General features: G+C 40.6%; 2 protein-coding genes across 7 annotated transcripts; both read left to right on the forward strand.

The window, feature by feature from the left end:
- The first annotated feature begins 2,001 nt into the window (after nucleotides 1-2,001).
- On the forward strand, nucleotides 2,002-10,395 carry LOC106652335 (putative RNA exonuclease pqe-1). Of its 5 annotated transcripts, none has more exons than XM_014371236.2 (9): nucleotides 2,002-3,065; nucleotides 3,868-4,284; nucleotides 4,592-4,698; nucleotides 4,775-4,975; nucleotides 5,054-6,442; nucleotides 6,530-6,967; nucleotides 7,040-7,429; nucleotides 7,498-7,780; nucleotides 7,851-10,395. In XM_014371236.2, the coding sequence occupies exons 2-9, from the start codon at nucleotides 4,275-4,277 to the stop codon at nucleotides 7,967-7,969; spliced, it is 2,937 nt and encodes a 978-aa protein (XP_014226722.1). In that variant the 5' UTR covers nucleotides 2,002-3,065; nucleotides 3,868-4,274; the 3' UTR covers nucleotides 7,970-10,395. The 5 variants fall into 5 exon arrangements, with proteins under 5 accessions (XP_014226722.1, XP_014226728.1, XP_023316773.1 ...); XM_023461005.1 differs by lacking the exon at nucleotides 2,002-3,065 and adding an exon at nucleotides 3,158-3,259 and having other exon boundaries at nucleotides 3,812-4,284; XM_014371235.2 differs by lacking the exon at nucleotides 2,002-3,065 and adding an exon at nucleotides 3,158-3,259.
- Nucleotides 10,396-12,237: 1,842 nt separating this feature from the next.
- LOC106652251 lies at nucleotides 12,238-20,943 on the forward strand. 2 transcript variants are annotated; one of them, XM_014371086.2, is made up of 5 exons: nucleotides 13,420-13,487; nucleotides 13,596-13,726; nucleotides 19,224-19,542; nucleotides 19,607-19,840; nucleotides 20,230-20,943. In XM_014371086.2, exons 2-5 carry the CDS (start codon nucleotides 13,654-13,656, stop codon nucleotides 20,690-20,692), a joined length of 1,089 nt encoding a protein of 362 aa, XP_014226572.1. In that variant the 5' UTR covers nucleotides 13,420-13,487; nucleotides 13,596-13,653; the 3' UTR covers nucleotides 20,693-20,943. The 2 variants fall into 2 exon arrangements, with proteins under 2 accessions (XP_014226573.1, XP_014226572.1); XM_014371087.2 differs by lacking the exons at nucleotides 13,420-13,487; nucleotides 13,596-13,726 and adding an exon at nucleotides 12,238-12,562.
- The last annotated feature ends 1,511 nt before the right edge of the window (nucleotides 20,944-22,454 follow it).

Genomic DNA, 22,454 nt, shown 5'->3' on the forward strand with positions numbered 1-22,454 from the left:
CGCGCACACCTTGTCTGCCTCGTAACACACACACATACACACACGTGTTTGTTGCATGTGTGTACTTGTGTGTGGGAAGAGCGCGAATTAAGCTTCGAGCCGATCGATTTTGACTTTTTTTACGTTTTTTTTTCTCTTTTCATATATTTTTTTCAAGGTAAAAAAAGGGCTAAAGGTAACGGTGTGAAATTGCCTTTTAATGCTCGTTCCTGCGCGCGATCGTTCGCCTCGCGACGATATAACACTTTGTACATATAAAGTCGAAGTACTTGTAAAGCGTTTTGTTGTCCTCGTGCGGCGCGTGAATACTCCACGTCATTTCGGTATATCGTCCGTAACGCCCGAGTAATTATAATCAATCGTGTATAGCACCTCATTGCTAAAGAAAATCATCGAAATGCGTCGGCGGGGGTGAGAGATAAAAATAAAATGAAAAGAAAGTATGTCGAAAAATTACGGTTGTAAAAAAAAATCGAATCATTACAAATATATAAATTCGCGAATCACCCGAAGCTTCGCGCTTCATAATACGGACTCGCTCTCTTTCTCGCTGCTTGGTCATGTGTGCGTGTGTGTGTGTACGTATGTGTGCAGCGCACTGCCAATGCACCTCTCGCGCGCGCAGCTATATAGTTAGCGCCTATTAATATCATCGATCGGTATCTCTCTCTCTCTCTCGAGTCTTTCGCGGCTTGTTATTCGGTTTGAGAGGCCCGCGAGGCGTCATAATCATACCCCTTTTGTGCCATATAGCAGCACACACAGCCCTTGTGTTGCCTCGTTGTCCGCGCGCTCCTCTTGCCTCTTTCTTTTTTTCGTCGTCATCTCCTTCTTTTTTATTTTATATTTATATGCCTCGTCAATTGCACATACACACATGCACGCATTTCTCGCGCCTCGGCCGCCACAATTCGCGCTCGCAGCACACAAAACGCGCGAATAATAACATGCTATTAGATCATTGAGTATGTGGATGTGTTCTCTCTCCTCTCATTCTCTCTTTCTTTCTCTCGTTCTCTGACCGGTACATATGAATGCACACCTACAGGTATAAGCTCGAATGTACTTACGATACGAATTGCTCGAATTCGGATGTACACAAGGTATCGCGGGGGGAACTACGTCGATTGAAATGTGCACTCGTTATCGCGCGGCTCGTGTGGAAATTAGAACGCGCGAAGGGCACGTTAATCGAGCCAAGGCAAAAGAGAAAAAAAACGAGATGTAAAAAATGATTACGAGTGCTAAGTTGTTGAAGCCTAATTACTTTAAGCACCGCAGCTGTACGACGACGGGCTTGCGAGAGCATCGCTGCAGGTTCAAATCAACCTGGCAATGCATCTGTTACTTCCTAGGGACTTTTGGCCTGGTAACTGGAAGATTTGGTATGTTGCGGTAATTCTCGCTTACCAACGAGAGATACGATGCACTTTAAACGTGCGCCGACAATGTACCGCGCATAGATGGCAGCAGCGGACGGACCAACACGCGTCGATCTTTGCACTCCGAAATCGTGCAGCAACGCACGCTGCTGTATTATTATTCCCCCGTTCTATATGGAACCTCAGCAGCAGCAGCAGTAAACATTCGCTGTCAATCTCATGTATATGCAGCGATGTACTTACGCGGGGAGAATGAGAGGGGAAAGGGGCATTATGCATAGAGCACAGTGTGTCTGCACCCACGATGCATTTTTCTCGTTTCTCCCGACTGCACACCGCTTCCACTGCTGCAGCGATATATTACCAGTGTAAAATGCATTGCCGCTGCTGTCTCTGCTCTTACTGGCTGAGGCTGCGTGAGCATAGTTTTATATTTTTGCGCAGCATCTCACTCTCTTTCCTTCACCCTCCCCACTCTTGTATTTTTATACACCACGCAGCAGCAAAGAGCCCCCTTATATCGAGGTGTGCATTACCACTATCATTCGCGCAATGCAATGCAGTGTGCAGCAGCAGCAGCGGATAGTTAAGTACGCGAGGCAGCAGTAAGTCCGTAGCAGCCTCGCTCGGCGTGTGCGAAAGAGAGAATGTCCGTGTGTGCGACGTTCGTGTGCTGCTGCGCTTCCCTTTATATAAACACGCGTAATGTACTCTTGTGACGATTGCAGTACTGTGCGAACAGCAGCAGCAGCAAAGATAATATAAACGGTATATGGGCGATTTTCGTTTATCGATAACTGTTTTGTGCAAAAATTAGACACACGCGCACACAGGCACACGCTCGATGATCCGTCCTTTTGGAGCTAGTAAAAAAAGAGAAGAGATACGACGCAAAGTACTTCATTAAAATGAACACAAATAGTGAGCTCGCGATGCGACAAAGAGAAAGAGCAATTACCGCAGTCGCTCGACTGTTCCATTTGGCTCATTCGTTCATTTAAAAATCGCGAGGAGCAAAAACCAATTGATCGAGCAATTTGATTCGCACGCTGCACGCGGAGCGGTTGTGTGCTGTGCGGGTCGAGCGAAAATTTTTTGCGCTTCGCACACTCGTGTGTCAAAGAGCAAAGAGCGTGCAGAAAAAAGAGAGAAGTAGCGAGAGTAGCAGCAGCAGCGAGCTAACTCAACTACACTCTCTGCAGAGTCTGCAAATGTACGTGTGCCTATAACATTCGCGAACTGCCTACGCGTCGTCGTGTATGTCAGTGCATATAGTAGTAGCCGTGTTAGGCAGTACTGCTACCGCTTTAATACTTTACTTTTATTGTATATAAAAAAAGTTACAGTGGCAGCTAAAACTCCAGCTCGTTTTCGCGAGTGCTTGCTGCTGCTACTGCAAACGTATACACAGTCACGGACACACCGACGGTCGACGACACACATTTGCAATCGCGCGTATACATGTATGCAGCCGATCAGCAGCTCTGCCTCGTGCGTTCGCGTTTGCTGGTAGCGCATCGCTTGTACTTCCTCGTCTATCTCCTTCGATTGCAAAATTTAAACAGTGCGATTGATATCCTCGTGTGCACATCGTGACTGCGACGGATCAGCAGAGCCTGGCTGCTGCCTGCAGGCACAAGTGCCCTGCTGCCAGCGTCTGTGTGTGCTGCGCTATCGAGCGAGGTAAGGATTTATATTTCGCACGCAGAATCTCACTCTCTCTCTTTCTATCTTTCTTTCTCTGTCTACTCAGCGATATACATAAAGTGTTGGACGATTTTGCTCTTTCTTTCTTTCCTCGCGCTCGAGAGACTCCACAATCGTTCAACATCGTTTGTATACAGTTTGTGTTTATGCTGTGTAGTAGATGTATATATGTAAGTGTACACACACATACCCACAATCACACGCACGTATACTCCACTATCTCTTTCGATTTTATAATGTATATCTCGATATCTTGACAAGTACATAATAATAACTCGAACACAATGAGGCTATGCAGGGCAATGTGAATTGTAATATTTTTTTTTCTCTCTCTTTCTCTCTCTCTGCCTCTGTGCGCGTGTGTGTATAAACGTGTGTTTTTCGCTTTCTCTTCTTCGTCTCTCTCTCTCTCTCTCTTCTCTTCTCTTGCTCCGTATCTATCCGTGTTGGTCCTGGATGGGTTGGAAGCGCATAAGCTATACAACAACGGGGCAGAGAGGCATAAAAACCAGAAAAACCAGAAACAGCGACATAGAGAAATTTGCACAAAGAGAGAGAGAGAGAGAGAGAGAGAGAGAGCGCAGAGAGTTCTCGGGCAGAGGTTATGTACTGTGTATCGTCAAATGCGAGACTACTACTACTACTACTATACTACTACTACTTGCTGCCTGTGCTTGCATATACACTCATCAGCACTGTCTATTATTTACCCGGCCGAACAGACAGATCACACACACACACACGCTCTCGGCTGATTCATAATCGTGTGCTTCATTAGGCCCGATGGATTCGATAACGAGAGCCTAAACGTCTTCGGCGTTATTCAAGGAGAGAGAGAGAGAGATAGAAAGAGTCCATGGAGAAAATAGATCGAGCTCGATAAAAACACCCAGAAACACGCCGTTCACAGTGCCCGCCGTATGTGTTTGTGTTGCAAGTGTTTACACACAAGACAAGAGAGAAGCTTACAAGCCTGCGGACACTCGCGCTGCTGCATGTTTAATTGTATATGTGACAAAAACAGGAGAGAACTAATTGTAGCGCGTTGATACTCGACTTTATATGTTGTCGTTGTCAACGTATCATCAGCAACGACGACCACGAAGGACGAGGATAAGATCAGGACGACGACGAGCTCATAGTCGTCACCGTGGGGCTGAACGTTCACGTACGCGCGACCTGTAGATGAAACGTAGTAAGTATTCATCATCAACAATTAACGAAAGAACGAAGAAAGGAATGGAAAAATCGACGCCAATTCGTTGTGCTTGGTGTGACAGAAAAATGTCGAGTGTCTGTGCGTGTGCGTGCATCGTGATTCGAAAGAGAACAGTCATTCGTTTTCTTATAAAATTTCTAGTGTCACGTTCTATTTATTTTTTTCCTTTATGCGTCAATACACTCTGTCTCCTTTGCTATCTTATTATATGGAAGAATTTGCATGTTATAAATAGACTTCAATTATTTACGTAGGTAGTAAGATCGTTTTTTGTTTATCGCAGGTCACTCAAAAATGAGTGAAGGGGCACCACCGAGGACTAAGCGCAACGGCGCTAGGAACTTTAAAAATCCACCCCAGCCACACATGTGTATACAGGACTACATTCAGGTGAGTTTTTGCTCCAGCCAAAATTTTTGCAATCGCATAGAGTGATTTTATTACTGTAACGATAAATTCTGTTTAGGGTTCTCCTATACCTTGTTACATAAATGTTTTGGCATGGGATAAAGTGGATATGCCTGCTAATCTTAATCAACCCCTGCCTCTTTATGGTGGTATGAAGTTGACTCCGCCAAGAACGGAGGATAAAAACACATGTATATTTGCCGTTATTGCAAATCCTGAAGTTCTTAAAATAAGGGGAAAGAATGCTAAGGACAAAGAGGTAAATATTCTGGTGAAAAAATATTTTACTTTCTTTATAATAATATTTGTGTTCACATACTTTTTAAATTTATTCTAGGATCAATCAAATTTAATAGAAGTTTTATTAGATTTTGTTGAGTCGATGAACAAAGGAATTGTGTTCAATCGCCTTTATCAAATTTTAAAAGATCGTGATATTACTGGTGAATTAAAAGAGGTATGGATCGCTGTACAAAATCAGAGAGACCGAGGAACTTTGATGTCTATGCAACAAGAAACTTGGGTAGATGTTGGTCAATCTCGACCACAATATGAGTTATCTTCAGAGCAGCAGCAACAGCAACAGCAGTCTCAGCATCAGTTGTTACCACAAGATGCACAAGAAATACAATTGCAGCAGCAGACACAACAGCAGCAACAACAGCAACAGCAACAGCAGCAGCAGCAACAACAGCCACAGCAGCAAACGGTTCAACAACAGCCTCAGCAAAAGCAATTGCCACAAATGCAGCAACAAAATCAAGGGCAACAACAGCAACCTTTAAATCAAGTGCTACAGCAGACGTCAAAGCAAATTCAACAACAACCACAAAATCAACAATCTCCACTGCATCAGCCTTTGCATCAGCAGTTGCAACATCAGCAATCTCAACCAAACACAATTCAAAAACCACACGCCCAACAAGTTCCATCTTCTCAACCTATGATTTCTCAAGCACAGCCTTTACTTCCTCAACCACCACCTCCTCAACCATTGCTTTCTCAACCGCCTCCTCCTCAACCTTTGCTATCTCAACCAGCACCCCAGCCATTGCTACCTCAGCCTCCTCCCCCTCAACCATTACTATCTCAACCACCACCCCAACCATTGCTGTCCCAGCCTCCTCCTCCTCAACCATTATTATCTCAACCACCGCCTCCTCAACCATTGTTATCTCAGATGCCACAGTTGAATAAGCCACCACCGCCAATACCGCAGCTTCACAAAGCTCCGCCGCCAATTCCAAATCAAATGCCAAGCATGGTCGATTTGATGCAGAACTCATACATGATGCAGCAGCCACCTCAATATCCACAACCCAATATGATGTACAATCATCCTCCTCCACCTCCTCCGAATGAGCATGCGAGCTACACCGAAAGATACGCCTACGCCCAAGCGAATGCTGCGATGTCTATGAATCCCAACGATCAAGTGTATCAGCAGAATCGTATGCCAATGGCTTACAACAACACCAACAATCCGCGCGGTGACGTGGAGGGTTACAATTATCGCGAGCGCGGTAGGACGCTGCCGCAGCAGCCTATGCCAAAGCAGCCGAATCAACCACCGCCAGTGCCGCAGCAACAGATACCACCTCCGCCCCCGCCACAGCAACAGAACTGTCCACCTTACACAGCTGCGTCGTATCACTTTCAAAGGTTACCGCGACAAATGGTGCCGCAGTACGTCAACGCGAATGTGGGACCAAATTATAGCGGTCAGGTAAGCGATTTCTCGCCGCCAAATCATTTATAATTCATATTCATATTCATAAATTTATACTATTTCTTTTTTCTTTTAAAATTACAGAATAGCAGGTACATGCCGAACATGTACCATGAATACTTTATCGAACAAATGGAGCATTCGCAGCGCATAAATCAGCAAGCACCTCCTCATAGGCCACCTGAGAACCAAATGCACGTCGATATTCACAGAATGCAACATCAGCAGGAACAAATGCACATAGCTCAACCTATGCCAGCTCCTTTGTACAAAGGTCCAGCAATGGGTGTTATGAATCAGCCACAGCAACAGCAGCCTCCAATGAATACTGGCAAGAGATTATACAATTATTCGTCGAAGCAACAGCAGCAGGGGCCATCAAAGGTTGTTGGAGGAATTAGTCAAAATAAGAGATTAAATAATTCACCCACGCACTTAAAAACGACAGGAAACTCAGTTATTCAGGTGGGAGCCCAAACAGAATCTAATGACAATCTTGAATGTAGCAATTCTACAGTCAAAGTTTGTATAACTGATGTCTATATTTTAGTGCTTGATCAATTTATCAATTTCAATTTAATTATTTTATCGTAGGTTCTGCAAAGAGATACCGCGAAACAAAATAAATCGAATTATCAAGTTGGTTCACCCGAAATGATTTCGAGGCAAGTAGATAAAAATGTTGAGGTTAATAGTAAAAATCAACATCAAGTAACGGATCTTGATGAGGAAGACGGGAAAATTAAAGTTAAGAAGCCTACAGATTCGACGAACGATGTAACGTCGAAAAAAACTGAAGCCTTAAAAAATGCTGTCGTTACAAAAGATATCCCCGAAAACTCAAAAGAAGCTAAAAATCTGCCTGTAGAAAAAACCCCAGCGCCACAATCGTCTTCCGATTCACACAAGCAAGAATCAAAAGAAACAAAACACCAACAACATCATCATAATCAAAAACAAAAAAGAGGTGTGAAGATTACTAAGGTATGAAACATTAATAATTTTGCCATTACTGCTAAATAAAATCTATAATTAGTGTATTTTTTTTTTAGTCCTGGATGAAAGATAATAAAAGTCAAAAAAATGGCGTAAGGACAGATTTTGAACAAATGTCTGGCACTGAAAAGATTCAAGATGAAGAAAGGCTTCATAACACGAGTAGCCCAACAAAACGTACTCAATCTACTGTAAATAGCATCATCAAAAGTGTATTTAAAAAACACCAAGGGAATAATGCTAGTAGTGATGACTCTGGTACTGGTAGAAAGCAAAAGTCGAACGGACAAGTTAAAGGGAATGCCAAAAATCATACCAATGACCATGAAGAGACGCAAGGTTTGTTAAAAAAAATTACCCTACATGATTTTCACGTATTAGATTCACATTGAACGATTATTAATTTTAGGATACACGATTTTGAAAAAGTCGTCAGAAAGTTCAGCAGACGAAATGGTGAATGAAATAGCACAGTTATCAATACAAGACTGTAAAGAGACATCGGAAATGAATGGAGTTCATTCGTGATGAGCGCAGAGCTAGCCAATAATGAAGCTAATCTACAAATGTAAACAAAAAATAACTTTGACGACAGCCCGCTGATATAAGCCGAGTAAGATCCTTGTAAATAGAAATACAATTTGTTAAAAATGGCTTTAAAATTTGCAAATAGTTTTCAAATATTGAAAGAAGCAAACTGACGTAAAAATAGCATTAATTAGATTTCGTGATATACAATTAAGTAAAGCACGTCGCTTATGCTCTTTCTTCTTCTCGTTCTTTTTTTTTAAGATTTAAATTCACATTTTACCGAATAGGATTTGCTGGTGAGGCTGTGACAATGGTTTAGTAATTTTTCCATAATGGAAATAAAATATTACAAAACAATAGATAAGCTAAATGGACAAAAAAAAGAATAAAATATTTAAACCATGTTTCAAGTTTAGGGATCTAAAGCGAAGAAATTCAGTTATTGAAAAGTAGTGAGATTGCTTGACTAAACTATTTTTAAATTCAATTAAAAGTACTCGTCATTCTTAAAAATTACGGGCACGATCCGTCACATTTCAAAGCTAAAACGCACCATTAACATGATAAGATAGTACATAAAAAGTGTTGTTGCGAATGGTTTGACTCAATAAAAGTAGGCACGATAAATCCTTGACAAAAAGTGCTAAATATCGAAATAAAATTTTAATTAAAAAAAATTATAGATATTGTTAGAATATTTGCGTATATCGTAGTATTAAATTCGTACTTTTTTTGTACATTTGTAGAATAGCTTTTAAAATTTAATAACGTAATGTTAATATGTATTTATTATTTTTTAATACAGTTAGCTCTTTTAAACAACTATTATCTTTTAAAACTGATATACACTAGGTTGATATTCACAGAAATTTACGACAAATAAATGAAAATGAGATTATAAAAATAATCGATATATTCACAATAAATAAAATTAATTAAATTCATTTCGTACAATATTGGTTGTATTTCTTCAGTGATGAATAATAAAAATGCATTGACAAACTACATTTTACGAAAGTAGCTACATTAAAAAAAGGTGGATGAAATCCCAACAGGCATAATTGTCGTGAAAATATTGCAAATTTTAAGAAAAACAATAATTTTGATGCATTCCAAAATTGTTAAACCATTACCTTGGGTGCTTTTACGTTTTTGTACTTTGAAGATACTCTTGCATTTGTTGATTGACCCCATTCACTAATAAATTAGACTTATTTATAGCATTTAAAACGTGAAAATGAAATCTTCGTACGAAGTATAAAATAACTTTTTGGATAGCGATCTTTCCAAATTTTTAATAAAAAAGTACATTTTTAAATCAAAGTGTACAAACAACGATCGTTTGAGCAGATTAATGTAGAAACCATTTTTTACAACTTTTAGAAACGTCCTCGAGTAATCTTAAGATTGTCCTACATAAATAATTCATAATAGCAGAAAAAAAAGATCGATATTAACGAATACAAGTTGAAAATAATAATTAGATTTAAAAATTGTAGAGAATTTAAAGAAAACGATGAAACAATTGTTAATTGTGTAAGATGTATTATTGATATTGCCAATATCGATGGGGAGAAAAAAATTGTCATTCCGTAAATGCTCTCTATGATTAACATTGCTGCCGTACATCGTCCGCGTGAACATAAAGTAACGATTTACATAATAAAGCAAAAACTACGGGCACACACTCTAGGACGAAAAAAAAAAGATTTTGCTACTGTTATAAGACATAAAAAAAAACTATTAAACGACGTTTGTTAAAGTGAAGCTCAAGCCCCTAGAAAAATTCTTAGAGTTGATTGAATCGCTGTAAAAAATGCTTACCTTTAAAAATTGTTGAAATTTTATTTTTTAATATGACTACGAACATAATAAATTTTGGAAATTGCGAAGGGTAGAGAACTTTTAACTGCAGAAGTAAATATGAAGTTTTTTGCTCAGACAAATATTAAATATGTATTGACGTACGAGTACTTTAAAAAGACACCCATGTCTTTTATTATTTTTATTATTTTTATTTCTGCTCTATTTGAAGCTTAATAATAACCTTTATATTGATAAATAAATTGCCTACAGTCAAAATTTTGCAAACAATGGTTTTGACGATATTTTTTTACATGTTCGTTAAATATTTTTCTAGTTTATGTGATGGAATAGGAATGTTATAGGCAATCGACTACCGTTCTTTTTCCGGCAAAGCAGCAGCCTTCGTTACTTTACATATTTACTTAGTTATGTTTGATTGTTAATTTATAATTATTGTTAAACCATTGAATTTTCTGTAATCGAATTTTATATTGATTCATATTTCGTTCCTTTTTTACCTGCATATTTTCATTATACATATTTTTTAAATATTTTATTGTGTCTAATACTGTTATTGTAACGAAAGCAGCTGATTTTGTGTAAAAATGATTTTGTAACGAAACAACAATATTTCATGTGGTGCTTTTCAATTTAAAGTAAAAATGTCAAATTCAGCTTTTGTTCGTATCCTCGACCAGGATACCGCGTTGAATAATCGAGAAAGAAAAATGTCAATGTATATAAAAGCTAATACACACTAAATTAAAATAAATGTATGACCAATATTTCTTCTGCGAATTGAAGAGAACACATTAGAGACGAATAAACGCAATTTTATACAATACCGAAGTAATTATTAATAAGAGTTGATCACGTAATTACGTTTATCGAATGCGTAATTAATCAATGACTTTATTTTGTCGATTTGTGTACATTCGTTCATAATTAATTTCGACTGCGTTGAATATTTTTCACTTTTTTACAAACTAACTATCTCGATCGAAAGTGAAACTAAGAGAAAATGAAGAAAAAGAGAGATATCAAGAGAAAAAGAATATTTATTGTAAGATCGTAAATATGTTAATAATACAGAAAAAAGAATTATTGTAATGTGAAGCGATGTTCGGTAAAACCGTGACGATGAACTTTTTTCCTACGATTCTACTTTTATTGGTTGGCAATCGAACGCCACCTCATCGCTATTGATTGATTTTGATTTTATTGTAATTTGTTGATTGCTATTATTATTATTATCATTACTATTATTATTTTTATTATAATTAATATTATTATTTTAAATGCGTTGCAGTATTCGATTTACAACTCATGAAATACACTTTATTATGATAATTACATTCTCATTATACATAATTGTATGATTTACGATGAACTAATTTTAAAGAATGATTATTTTTAATAATGTTTGACTCGAAAAAGAAAATTAGATCTTATAATGTAATCCTCTTGTACTTTTCATGTATTATACAAAAAAGCGGTTACTACGTTTCTTTTTTCCAAAGTTAGAAAAAAGTTGATTATTGATGCATTTCATTTGAATAAATAAAAAGAAAATTTTAAAAAGAAAGACAATCTTTCGTTTGTTTATTCAATTAATCGATTACCAATTTTGCCCTCTGTATATACGTAAGAAACAAAAAGCAAAACAAGCAAAATTATGCACTGCGGTAATAAGTTTCGTTGGGTCTCTGCTTGGGCGAGCTTTGAAAAATGCAAGACGCGTCGCGTTGCGCGGCGCGCATAAAAGTTTCATCAAAGCGGCGTCGTCGTCCGTGCCAACAGCTATCCACTGCATCGAGAGAGACACGTGCAATCCGGATCATTACGTGCTCGATGCTAATCTCGTGGAGAGTACATTCGTAATAGGGCGCGAAGAAATTTCAATCGTTGGATCCGATCCAATTATCGAGCTTAAATGCATAATTTATATCGAGTATAAATCAATCGAACACCTTCGACCCTTCTGTATAAAGCTCACACACGCGCACGCTTGACATTAAACTCATATGTCAAAAGACACAACGTAAACAGTCCCCCCTGAAGTGCGACAACGCTTCCGCTCGAATCTCTGAGAGACGAATCACTTATGCTTTATATCGCGCGCGCGCGGGCAAATGACACAACGCACGCGGGGACTTTCACCCACGTTCTCGTGTGCATGTGCGTATTATAGAGCCCCGAGGTTTAGCTTAGTGCACAAAGTTTATGTGCTCGTGTGCGTGCCTCGTTTACGCCTAGACGCGCCGCCGTCGCCGCCGCTGCTGCTGCTGCTGCAGTCCGCTAAGTCACGGCATCCACCGCAGCTTTCCCTTTCGTTCCAAGTTTCCCGCTCCTCCGCACATATGTGCCGAGACGACGACGACGACGATGACGACGACGGCGCTTTCGCCCGTGCAGTAGTGGTCTATGCAGCTGCAGCAGGAGCTGGCGGATACGAGACGACGCGCGCACAGATTTTTCGTCCAATTTCCGAAAGAAAATTAGCGAACGCGAGTGAAATTTTGCCGCCGTACGCGTGTGTAAAAGTCGAGTGACCGTGCGGATTTGTGCCGTTTTTGTGCTCCCGTGTCTACTACGGTGAAAATGTGTAACGTCATGGCGCGGACATTACTCGTGCCCTCGTCTCGCTCCGAAGAATATAATGTAAATAATCAATATTAACTGCCCGAGAGCGATTCAGCTCCGAAATATAATAAAACTCGTCGCCAGAGTCGCGATCGTCATGGATTGGAATTGCCGCGATTCTAACAATGGACTTTCACGCAGGTACGTAACGCAATTACACATCCCACACATACGTTATATAGTTATGGCGCGCGAATAAATACATACATCGCTCTTCGCCTTTCGTACTTCATATGCGAGAGATAAAAAATTTAATAGAGCACTGCACTCGCTCAAAGCTGCAGTGTGTATGTGGGCACGTCGTAAAATATTGGTGCATGGTTTTTTTTTCTCTCCTCGCGCGCTCGCCGCCAAAGTGAAATTGTCTGCATATAATGAAGAATTGTATGCATGCTCGCTCTCGTCCCTGTATGTGTGTGTTTACTCGGTGCACCTCGGCAATTCGCACCGAGCAAACAGAGAATTTTTTTCTTCTCTCTCTCTCTCTCTCTCTCTCTCTCTCGAAACTCGTGCCGAGGAAGAGAGGTGTCAAAGTCAAGCAATAGCTTTCTCTCTCAAACAAGCGAGCGGGCGGTCGCGCGCGCAAAAAAAAAGAGGAATCTTATACTCGAAGAGCGCGAGATCGGTAACGCCCGCGTACAGTATCGATCTCTTACCGATCGATGCTTATTAATAGAAAAAAGCAGCCACCGCGCGATGGAAAAAGCGCGAGTCTATGAATAGTTCACACACAGCTGAGCTCCCCATATGTATAAAATCACTATGTGTAATAAAAGACCAGCTGGAGGGAGCTGGTATACATACACACACACATACACATGAGCACGAGGAGAGTGAGAGAAGTCAACGAAGCAGAGATCCTCGGGAGCAATGTAGCTCTTATATTATTGGCCTCTCGCGGTCTCAGCTCGCCCATGTGTACGTGTGTACGTGTGTACCTTTCTCCTCTCTGCAACAGCAGCAGCAGCAGCAGCAGCAGCAGCCGAAGCAGTTGTTGTAGTATGTAGTATATAGTAGTAGTTGCGCGCGGGCCTCACAACGTACATCGCGCGCGACGGGGCCTCGTGTATGTACACAATCATCGTCGAGTACTCGTTTTTCTCGCGTGTGATGTGATCTTCTTAGACTGTTTCAGTTGTTTGTTATGATTAAATTTTTTTTTTTTTTGTTAAAGCTCAAAGAATATATCTGTTGAATCTTTCTGTGATACATTAACATACTTTGCGACAATTATGGCTCCGTCGAATTTCAAAATCAACGAGTCGATCAAGGTTGCCGAGATCGAAAATAATTGCGATTCGAGCGGTAAGTCCCCGTCGATCATTCATCTCTCTCTTTTTCTCTCCGAGCGATCTCCGTTTGTTACTTTACTTCGCGCACATGGTATACAAGGCGCGTATATGCACGCCGATGTAATGTAGGTCGATTATACGCACCCATCGAAATGTCATCTGCGCCCGGCAGCAATGTGCGCACCGCAGCCTCTCGCTTGAAACTTCTTTTTCTCAAGTTCTGCGTCCGCGCGACAGAAAATGTACAAAGTTGCACAATCGGTATGTCGGATAAATTATATATACCCGCGGCGAGGGAATCAGGTTTTTTCATTGACAGAGTTGCATAATTTTACGCTATTCACCAATTTCTCGGACACCTTTTGATTTTGTTACCGACAAAAGTATAATACGCACCCGTTATCCGACGAAAAAAACTGATACATACATTATTTTTATTAAAGACCCTCCGGCGCGTTGTCTCGTGGGAGTCGCGGATCTACGTGCAAAAATGTAGTAGTTTCTTTCAAAAGACGAGAAGCACACTTTGCGAGAGTTGAAGTAAAGCGCGTATACATGCGTAAGTCATAATTTCGTAATTTTCTCTCTTTCTCGGCCGTTTAATAATACAAGCATCGCTCGTATGTGTATGTATGTGCGCGAATGTATTCCGGAGCTATACGTGCTTTATTAAACGTAATCTCGAGCTCTCTCACTGCTGCTCTTGAATCAAAATCCGTTTCTGTGCCTTTTTGCGCGCATATCATCAAAAAGTGAAATTCGTCTACTCTCGATTCGAAATTGGCGTTGATCTACACAGCTCACCGTGCTTTTGTGCGTGTACACATGAAGTATTATGAGTAAAAATCGGTAAGCTAGAAGGGAGATCTTCTGCTCGTGCCGTTTTTCCTACCTGTCATACTGTATAATAATAGTTGTTCGTGTGCTCGAGAGCTGGTACACATTGGCGAATGAAGAGATAAAATTAACGCGCCTACGCTAATGGGTATAAAGCCTACCTATATGGATGCATCCACGTTGTCTCGTGATCGTCTTTCTTTCGCCCAAGAAACATAAAAGCCTTTTGCAGCCGTGAAGTTTTTAAAATACATACTTCGTTTGCCACACATATTGTAACGAGTATGCATATAAAACAAAAACAAAAAACCGTAAAAAAGTATCGAATTGTCACATGTTTATAGCGGCACGCGGCGCGACGCGACGTTTTCCCAATATTATGTGCTCATTGTATTAACGTCCGCGCGAGCTGTGTCAAGCCCCGCGAGCTCCGAGCGCGGCTACTCGGCTTACGCAAAATATATATATAGGAACGACGACCGCGACTGTCTTCTCGTATTCTCTCAAATAAGTGACAACATACATAACGTAAAGTCGCGCATAGATGAGGAGCACACTTCGGTTTTGTGTACAGCTGCACTTAGCCTGACACCTCTATTATATAGACACGCATATATATATAGCCAAGTACACACACATCCAATAATTAAACTGTGCGTCTGTATTGGCGGCCTCGGCTTACTTGCGCGCGCGGCTTACCTATATATAACACACAAGCATTCATGCCGGTTACGCACCGATGACTGCACTGATGCTGCCGCACACGGACACACTGACTGCAGCTGCAGCTTGCTGCACCGATCACGCTTTCTTCCTCGCGGTTTTTTCACGCGCCCGACTCTCGTTCTTGTTGTGTGTATTTTTTTTTTTCGTTCTAACAATGCCAATCAACGTAGCAGTGTTGGAAATCGCTATGTACCGAGCCATGCTCTACTGCAGCAGCGCTCTTACTTTCATCGAAAGAAATCATTTTTTTTTATTATTATTGAGATCGAAAAATGACCAGTGGAGACCACATTGCGCGCAATTTCGTATCTCAAAAAATGGCGAAACATAGTTCGGAGCTACGACTGTAATAAGCCCGACATCGTTACCGAGTAAATTGCGGAGATTTAATTATGCTGCGCCGAGCCGATCACGATCCTTTACCGTGCCCCTGAAAAGTCGTAATAGGATGTACGTACGTCATCGTAACGATTTGTTTGAAAAACTAATTTTGCTGTGCGAGAGATTCGAAGGAAAAAAAAGAAAAGAAAAAAATAATAATAAAATCATTTCACCTGAAACCATAATAATCGAGAAAAGGTAGAAAGCGTGAAGTGACACGTCGAGTAGAAAAAAAATCTACATAGATAGAGCTCGTTGTCTCTCGTGCTCGTAAAAGTACGGTGTGCCTCGCTATTGTTTTTCCCCGCCCCGATGCGATTTGAATAGATAACTCGCGAAACGTACTCACTCACAAATTTCTGTTGCAACTTCGCGTTATATCGAAGCTTTGAAGAATCTTCCTTTTCTTCGTGTGTCCGGTGCGTCCGGTGCGCGCGTCCGTCCAAACCTTGAGAATAACTTATTCGGATTCTAGATTCCCATTTATTAAATTCGAAATCAACTCGGCTATAAATGTAAGAGAGAACCGGTATTTTTTGCCAATAATCCAAGCGTATCTGGACCAAACCCTATGCAAAGCGAAGATTCGCGTGGCGGAGGCTTTCGAATTCCGTTTCATAATAATCGCGAGAAAAAAGATCATCGGTCGGCGATTATGTCATTTTTGTCTAACAAAAAGTAAGAACAAAAATGCAGCCGCTTTCAGAACAGCGCTGCGAAGTAAAATTCCTAGAATTGAAGTTTACTTTTGACGTTCTGTAAAGTTGTGTTTTTTTTTTCATCTAATTTTATAGTATCCAAAAACAGGACTTCAACATTTAAAATTCACTAAAGTCTAATTTTAATAACGTCGCACGCTAAATTTTCTCTTTTTAACTTGCTCAAACTTCATTTTTTAATAATTGGGACGAATTTTTAAAGTCAAAGACGCGTCACGTTCAAGTGCAATGAAGTAAAATTTGGCTAAAAATAAATCGATTTCTATGTACAATAACCCAAATACAATTTAAATATCACTCATCTGCACACAATGAACTATTAGTCAATTCCACAACAAACTTTATCCACTCGCGGTTAAATATCTGAAACGCCCTAGTCCTTTCCTGTTCGTTGAGGCTGCCGTACTTGATCGAATTCAGAGCCAACTGCTTCAGCGCCCTGAGATCGGCCTCGCTTGACATTATACCAACGAACGCCTCGTAAAAGTCGTAGCTCAAACCCGAGGCACCCCAGAGAGCCGGGTCGTCGCTCGTTATCACCACGGGCAGATTCATGGCGAAGAAGTGAGCGGCCGGATGATTGCGCATGTCCGCCACGAGCTTGAGCACTTGATTCGAGATCGGACTGACCTCGACGACGATCTTCTTCTTTTTTACGATCTCCATTAATTTTGGATGCTTGATCAGGGCATAACTTAAGCAAAACAAAAATCAATTAGACGATTTGTTTCTGAAATTATCTGTGATATATAAAAAACGCACCCGTGACCGATCCTCCTGGTATTGAGAGCGATGGCATCATAGAGATTATTGTCCGAGCGGCTGCCGTACCAATTGGTCTCGCCCGCGTGAAAAAAGAAGTCTGTCTCGTTCTTGATGCTCTCCAACGCGTTTCCGTAGTCTAGCAGCGAGTGATGTGCGTCCTCCTGACTGACTAGATCGAAACCGATTATCAATTCCGGAAAAGCAGCCTTGATTCGCCTGTAATCTTCGATCTTGCTTTTCAACTCCTCAACCGAAGCTTTTTTCGAATGTGCAACAATGAGCTTGACTCCCAAAAACGAGGGATTATTTGCGCAGAATCTAAAACGAAAGCAAATAAAATGGCCAATAAATCGGTAGTTTACGTTAAACGATTTCAGCTAATTACCGCTTAACGACTTTCAGTAATATTCTTGTAGTATCCTCCCGGGTGTAGGTCGTACCTTCGAGGTCATATAGAGGAACGAGAGCATTTCTCAGCTCCAAAAACATGATATTGTCGTCGTGCAGCTCCTGCAAAGCTTCGTACATGAATTTCTCGTAAACTAGCCTGCGAAAAAACAAGCCAATAAGATATAAAAAAGTTTGATTTTACTCAACTCACTTGTAGTTGGCAATAGCGTCAATCGCATGGAATAACGAGCTGAAATATTTCCAAACGCGATTGACGTGACCAACTTCACGACTCTTCGTCGTCGCCGGATCGAGCCTTAGTTTCCGCTTCAATTCCTCGTCAAAATTCGGATTTTTTCGCCTCTGTTCCTCCATCGAGGCCCAGGCTCGGCACCGGTCATCGCTTGCTGGTCGGCTCCTCGAGAATCGAAATCGAAGTCTGTCGCCGCTCACGCAGACGTAGAGATTCGGTAAGCGTGTGTATTCGAGGACTTTGTCGATCGACAGAATGGACAGACCGTGTGCGTGAAATAAACCACCCTTCGGCATTTTACGCAGGATCTCAAAGACTCGAGACAGCTTGATTTTTTCGCGCGCCAGTAAGAAATTCTGCGCCGGTAAAAAGTCCTCGGGATGTTGGAAAGCTGCAGTTCTCGCCAAAAAAGAGTACATCGGACGATTTTTCTAGATTGTATGCACGAATTTTCGCGCACTCACCTTTGCCGATTTCCACCGTTTTGGCTCTCATCAGACACTTGTTGGCTGTCATCTCGTCCGACGTCAAATCAACGTCATGACCGAAACGTAGCTTTCTTTCGGCTTCGATCAGTCGTTCGCGCTCTTTCAAGTACGATTCGGTCGAAGATACCACCACTGAATAATTATTGAACAATAAAAGCAATATAATACAAGCAACGAATATAAGCAACGAATATGAGCAAAGCCTTTTAAAATTTCGTACTGACATGTTTGCTTCAACGTACAAATGGAAATCAATCGGAGAACTGAGCTAGTTTCAACGTAATCTTAGTCGAGTACACGCCATTTTTTCAAAGAAAGATAATCTAAACAATTAACGGTAATTTTTTAATGATTATGCCCATAATTATATTGGACTTCTCTCTCTCTCTCTCTCTCTGTCTTTCTGGCATAACAAAAAACGCGACGATTACAAAATTGTAATTAGTTGATAGGCAAGTTTTTTTTAAGACTGCAACATTTTTAAATGTTGCTCTGCAATTGTTTTTTTGAATTAGTTAGGTATTGTAGCAAATGCGAAAGTCTTATAAGTTACATTGTGTAGTAGCATTTACAAGGGATTTTCGTTTCAAGATTATCACAGTCAAACAATATCAAAAGTTTTAAAATTATAGAAAATAATTCGAAAATAAATCTCTACGAAGTGTTAATAGATAAAAAAAATTCAAAATCATCACAAAAATATAAATGACAATTTATGAATGACTAAAAAAAAATTATAAACTGAATCGTTTAAAAAAAGTTATCCTTGTTCACAAGTTTAAAAACGTTCTCATATGGAAAAGGCGAAGAGCTTGCATTGAGCTGTTGAACTTTTCATGCGTGTAAGCTCGCTCAATACAATTTACGCGGGCTGCGTGATATTTTTACGACTACGTTCTATGTAAACGATCTGCTTCGTAAACTTATCGATCATTTTTTGTTTCGACGCAGCCGTGGACGATAGACTCCGTATCCTGCTGAAGGAGGGTGCAACCTGTCCCGCGGACAGCGAGTCCGACGAGCTCAAGTTGCCCGACTACTTCGACGCGACCAAGTTCCGACTGGGCCAGCAGGCCTTCTACAACAATGTCTTCAGCATGATGGTGGCCAAGCTCTCGGGCTTGCTCACTTTATTGGCGGTGCCCTCGATCCTCGACATACTCATCTACACGCGACAAAGCGGGACGCCGTGCACGGCGTTTCGCCGCTACGTATCGACCATACTGCACACCTTCGTCTGGTACGAGAAGGACCCGATACAGCAGAACGAGTGAGTGCCAAGAAGAGCTCGAATCAGTATCTATATAATTTTTCATCCAAAATTTTTTACTCAGATTCTTCAAGTCGCTGCACAATGTGCGCAAGAAGCACTGCATCGTGTCGCGGCGCAGCTCCGAGGCCGGCCTGGGCCGCATCACCCAGCTCGACATGGCCCTGACGCAGTTCGGCTTCATCGGCTTCACGTTGCTCAGCGGCGACGAGCTCGGCGTCAAGACCACCGAGGCCGAGCTCGACGGCCTCATACACTTCTGGCGCGTCATCGGACAATTGCTCGGCATGGACGAGAGGTATATAAACAAAATACATGATTGCTACTTTGATATACTCTTCCTTCGATCGTCGTTTTTCTTTTTTTACCTTTCTGGCTTGCTTGCTTTTTTTCGTTAACCATAGATCGCGCGCGGACGACGCTTTCACGCGAGCGAACGAGCGAGCGCGCATATATCCGCGAAAAGCCATTATAATGCGCACACAACCGGGAGCTTTCTCTCCGCTTCTGCCTGGACTGCAGTTATAGTTTTAGCCAATTGGATTTTTACTGTTCTCGCTAGCTCTAGCTATATACTTCCAAGAAATAATTTTCCAAGCCACTTATTAAAAATTTCGCCGCTACCTACCGTCGTTGTTTTTTTCTTTCATCTCCGCGTTAATTCGTGCGCCTACTTACCCGTTACAGATACAACCTGTGCAATGGCACCGTGGAAGAGTGCCGAGCTCTCTGCCGGCGCCTGCTCGACCACGTCTTTCTGCCCTGCTTCGCCAATCGCAACAAGAACTTCGAGGCCATGGGCAAGGTACTGCTCGAGGGCTTGTGGCCCGTGAATCCCCATCTCGACCCGCAGGCCTACACGGCCTTCACGATGCAGCTCGCCGTCTCGGCGGCGACCAACAACAATCACTCGGTGACGATCGACGTCGCGGGCATGCCCGCCTACAGCCGCTTCATGCTGCGCATGCAGACCTGGGTGCATCGCTACCTCATGCATCGGGCCTACTGGTGGTCCTGGTTCTTCCGCGGCTTCTTCAACTCGCAGATGCGACTGGCCATCTTCCTCACCGAGAAGTTTCCCTTCCTCGCCTACTGGATGTTCGGCAGGAAAAAGTCCCACGTCAACATTTACAAATTTCATTACGACTGATCGGCAGGAGAGAAAGAGCGCGCCGACGCGTGCGCTTTTATTTCCGAGATCGATTTGCATTCCCGCGATATACGGGACGAGTGATTTTGAACGACGATATAAATTTTTGTATAAAAAAACATGTTGCGTTAGAGGTGGAACGGTTACATATATTTGTAGTCTAGCTGTTATTTAGTCAATTATTATCAATTAATGAGCTGTACATTGTAATTTTTCACTAGCACCTTTAATTATTATTATTATTATTTATTATACCGACTCGATTGTATATTTTTTATACTATAAGCATGTTATTACTGTTGTGTATTGCATTAAAGTTATTATAATTAGAATATTTTACATTACTAAAACTTTATAAAAATTTCCCTTTTTTCCTATTTTTGACAACAAATTATTATCCCGAAATACAATATATTTCGCTTTCACTGAAACTACTGAAAACGAACCATCAATTTGCCAGAATTTTGATTTTCAAAATTATGTTATTAAATCTAAAACCATTGAATGGAATATTGTAGTGACATATTCTAGTAACTTTGAAATTTTCTTAATGTACTCTAGACATGACTAAATTTTATTTTTTAAATAGTTCAATTTCAATTGATTCAATGAAAACAAACCAAAATTATAAAAAAAAGATTAATATGACTATATTAACTTGTAATCAATTATAATTTGTTACATATTTTCTTGAAATTATTATACGATGTATATTCTTCTGTGCACCAAATCGATGTGGATTTTTAAAACAGATTTTCTTGACATTATGATATTCATTAGATGTCACATGGATAAGTAACGATATTATATCCAATCAATATGATGTTGCATTTAAAACTTTGGTGGAAACATCTTTCTATATTGATTCTTATGCATTGAATTGATATGCCTCTTCAAATGGTTCTTATTTCAAATGACCTTCCACAACTGTTACACGGACGATTAATATGATGATACACCGAATCAATATACAACTTGGGATATTTTTTGCTTCTTAATGTCTTTCCAAAAAAGTCATAAGAATAGGAAATAGAGTTATGCGTGGATCCGCGGAATTGATTCTGGAATCAATTGGGATTACAGATCAGGCTTATATTTAAATGCCTTTCCACATAAATTGCAGTTGTGAAGTTTTCGATCGTTATGCTGTGAAGTCAATATGGATGCTGAGATGACCCTTTTTTATGCAAATAACTTTCCGCAAATATTACACTGAGGATGAGTATAAATACGATTATGCACTCAATCAATATGAGTTTTCAGAGCAAACTTATGGGCAAATGTCTTCCACATGCATCACGGTTGTAAGGTCTTCGATTATCATGGTGTGATACAATATGAACTTTAAGATAACCTTTTTGTGAAAATGTTTGTCCTGTGGGATGGATACGATTATGCATCCAATCACTGTGAGTTTTTAGACGACTCTTTTGTGCAAATGCTCATGCATTACAATTAAGAGCGTTTTGAATATTATGTTCAAAATTAACATGGATTTTTTATAAGTAATAGGTTTATGTATCGAACCAATTTTTCCAGGTTACTTTTATTCGTGAAATTTTTCCGCCTGTATGGCAGTTATAAGGTATTGTGCACTGAATCAATATGGGTTTTCGAATTATTATTTTGTGAAAATGAGGGACATGGATAGTTGATTTGATTATGTACTGAAACAATATGACGTTTCAGATTAATCTTATGTGAAAATGTCTTTTCGCATATGTGACATGGATGATCGATACGATTATGTACCGAATCAATG

Source organism: Trichogramma pretiosum, unplaced genomic scaffold (genome assembly GCF_000599845.2).
Source record: "Trichogramma pretiosum strain Unisexual culture from Peru unplaced genomic scaffold, Tpre_2.0 scaffold18, whole genome shotgun sequence".
Taxonomy (NCBI): Eukaryota; Metazoa; Arthropoda; class Insecta; order Hymenoptera; family Trichogrammatidae; genus Trichogramma; species Trichogramma pretiosum.

Excerpts from the sequence above, each read along its gene's own strand:
- LOC106652335 (XM_014371236.2), top strand. Across the intron at positions 4,976-5,053 it reads AGAATGCTAAGGACAAAGAG|GATCAATCAAATTTAATAGA; the intron begins GTAAATATTCTG and ends AATTTATTCTAG. Across the intron at positions 7,781-7,850 it reads TGACCATGAAGAGACGCAAG|GATACACGATTTTGAAAAAG; the intron begins GTTTGTTAAAAA and ends TATTAATTTTAG.
- LOC106652251 (XM_014371086.2), top strand. The coding sequence starts at position 13,654 with ATGGCTCCGTCGAATTTCAAAATCAACGAGTCGATCAAGGTTGCCGAG. Across the intron at positions 13,727-19,223 it reads AAATAATTGCGATTCGAGCG|CCGTGGACGATAGACTCCGT; the intron begins GTAAGTCCCCGT and ends GTTTCGACGCAG. Across the intron at positions 19,841-20,229 it reads TTGCTCGGCATGGACGAGAG|ATACAACCTGTGCAATGGCA; the intron begins GTATATAAACAA and ends TACCCGTTACAG.